The 6119-nt window shown below is 27.8% G+C and overlaps 1 protein-coding gene across 1 annotated transcript; it reads left to right on the top strand.

Annotated features, from left to right (window-relative positions):
* Positions 1–4800: 4800 nt before the first annotated feature.
* Positions 4801–5310, top strand: LOC120076234. Its single transcript, XM_039029998.1, has one exon. The coding sequence runs from the start codon at positions 4801–4803 to the stop codon at positions 5308–5310; it is 510 nt and encodes a 169-aa protein (XP_038885926.1).
* Positions 5311–6119: the final 809 nt, after the last annotated feature.

A 6119-nucleotide genomic window follows, 5' to 3' on the forward strand; every position in this document is an offset into this window, starting at 1 on the left:
ATTCATAGTAAATTTAAGAACTCTTTGGACCAAACAAAGGAGTGGAGTTTCCATCCCACCTAACTCTCTAAACAACTCTTAATCATTGTTTTTTTTTTTTTTTTTTTTTTTATATTTTTGTTACTATTTTTTAGAGAAAAACTTAAGTATTGGCTAATAAAAAATTGCCACGTGGCAAATATTTTAATAAAAATATACATTTTTATTTTTTATGTGTAAAACAAAGAAAGCATGAGATTAAATGCAGTTTAGATTACACTTAATCATTACTCATTTTCTTACAAACATACACATATAACTATTTATATTTTTTATTTTTTATTTCGGAGTCGATTGGACAACTATGTTGTTCTCTTAATTTTTTCGTTTACTATGATTCTTTTTTGTTTAATGGTATACATTCATTGATGTATTTAAAAATGGAATAAATAGAATTAGAGGTTCAAATTGTCTTTCATTTGAATATTCTTTCTACAAAAAATATTTTTACCTTCATTTCAATATTTATCTATTTTAGTTCTTTTACTATTAAAAAGTGATTTATTTGATTTTTGTTGGTGAAAGATTAACTTATAATTCATTAAAAGAAAAAAAAAAAACTCTTCAACAAAAAGCTAGGTAAATATTTAATGAAGGTTATGTTAGTAATTAGGACAAAAGAAAGGAGCAAAACATAGCCATTGGTGAGTTAAAAATTTGAAATTATTATGAAACAACCTTTCTTTGTTTTGGGGTTAAAGGATGCATTTCTTTCTTATTTTCTTAAAGGTAGTTTCATGTCATGTGCATTAGTCAACATCTCAAACCAAACAAAGTTATTTACAATATTCACTCTTTTATTATTGCCTTTCCCTCCTTTCAAACTCACCATTCACAATATTGCCCCTTTTTCTTTTTTCCCTCTTTCTCATTCCATGAATTCTATTCTCAATTTCTCACCCAATCCACTCTTTTATTTACAAATTTACCCCTAACTTATATTAATTTTCCAACTGCATTGTGAGGTTTATTTGACTAACATCTTTGGTTTGTTTTCAAAGCTAGTTTCCATTTCCTATCAAACAAGGTATGTTTTTTTTTTTAAAAAAAAAAAATAATATTTTTTTCTTTTTTTAATTTTGAAAAGACAGGTGGTTAGTTCAAAACTTAAATTGAAGTTTTGTTTATTTTACTGTTTTGGTGTTCACTATCATTTTTGGTGTGACGATATTGAATCGTAAACATGTTTTCCATCTTGTCATCTACGTTGTTTTGTAGAATATCTCACCCAATGTTTTTTCTATCTGAAAACACTTTCCTTATAGATAAAATTTTGTGGATTATTCTTAAGAACTTTTTCATTCCTCCGGTGTTGGTTGGGGTTGTGGTGATTGTCCGATCCTTCCCCTTTTTCTTTTGAATATATAAGAGTCTGTATTCTTGGTTTTACGATTGTCACTTTTGAAGAGATTGTGTCATTTTGTGTTTGTGATTCTCAGAGAGAACCGAGGGTGTCGATCCAAGCGATATTGTAAGGGAGGTGTTGTTGGTTCTATTTACAAATTTGCCCTAATCAAGGATGAAAATATTCTTAGATATGTCGATATATCCATAAATTTGATGGTTCAATATCGGTATTAAACATCTATGAATATCTCCAACATTTTTTATAAATTCTCGTAAAACATAAAAACATCGTCTATCTAATCCATTATGGATATGATTGCTAATAACAATATTCATAACTTAGTTTTAGTGTAAAAACAACATAATTATTTATTTAAATAAATTCTATACAAAATTTCGTGACTTACAGAAATATCTGTTGATATCAATATTTTATTGATATATTTGTAAAATTGAAATCTCAATGTCGATATCGACATCGATATTTTAATCCTTGTCCCTAACGTATATTAATTTTCTAATTGCATTATGAGATTTACTTGATTAAGTTGTTTGGTTTGATTTCAAAGCTAGTTTCCATTTCCTAACAAACATGGGATGTTATTTCTTTTTTCTTTTTGAAAATTATGAAGTTTTTTATTTTGAAAAAACATGTGGTTAGTTAAAAATTTAAATTGAGGTTTTGTTTACTTTAGGAAATGAGAATTAATAAATGAAATGAAAATTTTAATTTTATAATTGATGATGTTTACTAAAATACAATAATGGAATCAATGGTTGGAGTCCACCACCAATTTTGAAAAATCCTATCCCATAAAAGAGGTATTCCCATTCCTCTTATTAAACCTTCATCCTTTTCTCATTCTTTATTCCATAGGCTCCACCACTTTTTATTAATATTTTACATTATTGCCCTTATAAATCATATCCACAATTATTTTACGATTTCTCTCTTATTTTCCAAATTTAAATTCCCAAAAGTTATTTATATTATAATAAAAATATTTACATTAATGATATTCTGATATTTATTTTTTATGTTATTTTTAATGATATAATAAAAAGAGTTGATTCACCTCTTATATTATGTCGTCTATATAAATGTAAAAGTATCAATAGAAATGTTGTTAAGTCGATGAAAGTTGCATACTGTACTTATTTTAAATTTATTACATCATTCTTAAAATTTGAAACTCTTTTCTAATATATTTTCGTGTAGATTTATAAAACGAATATCCTCTTACTTGTGAAGAAAAAAAAAATCAAGTCAAGAATATTTAAACAATTTTAGATTTATCAACTTATAAAGTTCTGATTCCATTACATTTATACCTACAATATTTATGCTTACAACATTATGAATTATATATTTATATTTAAACTAAAATTCAATCTCATTCCTGCCTACACTAGTGCCGAATCAAATTTTTCTTTAGAAAAGTAGAGATTTTTATCAAAAAGAAAAGAAAAATAAAGAAAATAGAAAAATGAAGAGTTGTTTGGAACATTCTCAACAGTTTGATTTAAAAAATAAGTCAAAAAGTAAGTCATTTTAAAAGAGATCGGAGTGTATTACAACCACTCAAAATAACTTTTCAAATGCATTTTAATCAATATTTTTAATCAAAAGTATTCAAATAAAAATGATTTTTTTGAAAAACATTTTTCTCAAATTTATCCAAACGGACTCGTATGAATAATGCTTGGTTTGACAAACTTAATAAAATTGAAGTAGTTGGTCATACCATATTTGTTAATAAAGAATATTGTATGCAATATTTCAAAACTAAAACATGAATATTTAAAAATGAGATTAATATGTAGGGAAAAAATTCATTTTTAATTTTTTGAATTTTAAGAAATAGGTACATTTAATCTCTCATATTTTAAATCGACCAATTTGGTCAAAGAGTTTTCAAGAATAGATTTAAAAGACTCTATGAGTAAAAAAATAACCATTTTTTAATTTTTTTTTTCTCATCTCTATGTTTTCTCTCCCCCTAATAAGAATAAAAATTATAAAAAAAAACAATAAAACTGAAAATAAAAGAATTAAATTGGAGAAATTTCAAATCGAAGAAAAAACTAAACTATAAAAGTTTCATGTGAAAAAAATCATTACAATTATACAAGAATCTCTCTGACTCAAATTAGAAGAATATTCTTTCAAAACCTTATGTCTCTCATATAAATGATCTAATATAATATGCTTAAAATGTTTTAAATTGAAATAATAAAAAATTAAATATATAAGTTATTTTTATATTGTTTGGAGTCTATCACTTTTTTGAATCAAATAACTGCTTTTATAAAGAAAAGAAAAGTAAAATAGAAAGAATATGATGCCATATAAAAACCCAGCTAATTGCACAGTGAGAGAAGAATGGTGGGTAGACGAGCCAGAAAATGAAAAACAAGAGAAAAAAGCAAAATAATAAAACAAAAATAAAAATATGTTTTAAATCTTACTTTGAATTTTGTTATATTTTGATCTCTAAATTTTAAAAAAATGTCCATTTTAATCCCTAAATTTTTAAAAAATATTTATTTTAGTCCTACTATTAAAATTATGTTAATTCTGACAGAAATGTGAGGGAATATGTATTCTTGGATAACTAGATTCTAGCAAGATGAAAGTGAAGTAAAATGTCAACAACTAACATGTCAAAATACTGAACGACCAAAATTTTAAACTAAAAATGTCTTTTATATTATCCTGCTTTACCACATTATTCAAAATTAACTCTAGATTTTTTAGCATAGCTAACTTGTTTGCTAGCCTAGTCATCCAAAAATACAAGTCACATGGTCATTTTGTTAAAAAGTTAACAAAATCTTAATATAGTGGGATCAAAATAAGCATCTTTTTAAAGTTTAAGGACTAAAACAATCATTTTTTAAAATTTAATGACCAAAATAGAATATTATTCAAAGTTCAGAAACCAAAATAAGATTTAAACATATAAATATATAAATAAAAGAGAAAAAGAAAAAAAAAGAAGTGAAAATAAATAAAGAAGAACCGTATTATTTATGGTCGACTGAGTAAGCCGGTGGGTCCGGTTTACCGGACTTGAAGATATTATACAAACCAATTAATTCTTACAAAATTATTATTATTATATATATATATATATTTTTTTTTAAAAAAGATAAAGCCAAAAAGTTGAATAGAAAAATAAAAAAATAAGAAAAGAAGAAGAGGAGGTGTCCGTGATGTAGACTACGCATTCTCTACCACGCGCCTGGTGTCATTATCATTACCCAAACTCTCTCTCTTTCTCTCTCTAACTTTCTCTCTCTTCTTTGTCCCCTTTATATATCCCTCTTCTCCGCTCTGCCGCCGCACCCTCAACCTCAACCTCTGCACATTCCCCTTTCTTTTCCCATTTTCCGGTCACACTCCGTTAATCCATGGACAATCACTCATCATCTAACAAACGCCTCCGAGTCGACTCACTCGACTCGGAATCCGACTCTCCCGAGGTCAAGCGTCTCCGGGACGACCTCCTCGGCCTTCTCGACGACGCCGACCCGGATCCCACCGTTCAAGATCTCGATTCCATCATCCAGAGTTTTGCAGACGAAATCTCCCCTGTTTCCTCTCCGCCGCCGCCACCTCCGCCGGCCACCGGCGACTCCTTGCCGGAGCTCGGGTACCTTCTTCTAGCCTCCGACGATGAACTTGGTCTCCCGCCCTCCGACGCCTCCACTAGCCACGGCGGCGAGACGGAGGTGGTCGAACTGGCGCGGGCGTCGTCGGAGTCGTCTGGGATCGGAGAGATTTGGGGATTTGAAGATACAGTTCCGAGTTACGAGGCGTTCGAGTTGGGGGAAGGAGAGAGATTTTACAACGATACGACGGAATATGTGGCGTTTGATGGACTGTTTGAACATTCCGATGTGTACTCTGTTTTCTCGTGACGGCGAAGAAAGGCTCCGCCGGTGACGAAGTAGGAAGAAAAATTACTTTTTTATCTCTGAAATGAATATAAAACGACGACAACCCATTTGTAAATTTTTTTTTTCTCATTAATTCCATCACAGAAAAAGAAAAATAGGAGTAGGTTGATTTAAAAACGACCACATTAATCATTATTATTATTAATATTACAACTTAAACTATTTATTGTTAAATATAATTAGGATTGGACCCAGGCTGTGGTTCTGAATTTTTATGTCCCTATATTTTTTTAATATAAAATTATTCTTTATGGCAGGCTTCCACATTTAAAATTTGATTAAAAATAAGGAAAACTTTCTCCTTTACGAGAAATTTCAAACTATTTATAAAAATAGGAAAAACTATTGACGGAGAATGATAGATTTCTATAAAAAAGAATTATAGATTTCTATCCAAAGTATTACTATTGTGTGTAAATATATATATATATTTTTTATTTTTTAAAATAATGGGTTATATTATATTTATTTGGAATTTTTATATTTATTTGGATCTATTAGATCTGAAGTAATGGCATCTTTAAACTTTTTTTTTTGTGTCTTATAAACTTTACAAATGTCAATTTACAAAATAATAATAATAATAATAATTTTGTCTTATAAAATATTTAATGTATTTAGATTCTTTAAAAGTCTATAAACTTGTTATAAAAGTATTTAATTGTACTTTTAATTTTAATCTAAAAAAATAATAGACAAGTAAGGAATCTATGAACATAAAATTAAAAGTTTAATGACTTAATATATAAAAATACAAAAATTTATCTTCA

Source organism: Benincasa hispida, chromosome 4 (assembly GCF_009727055.1).
Source record: "Benincasa hispida cultivar B227 chromosome 4, ASM972705v1, whole genome shotgun sequence".
Taxonomy (NCBI): domain Eukaryota; kingdom Viridiplantae; phylum Streptophyta; class Magnoliopsida; order Cucurbitales; family Cucurbitaceae; genus Benincasa; species Benincasa hispida.

Bases quoted from the DNA above. Each gene is read 5' to 3' on its own strand.
- LOC120076234 (XM_039029998.1), top strand. From the start codon at position 4,801: ATGGACAATCACTCATCATCTAACAAACGCCTCCGAGTCGACTCACTC.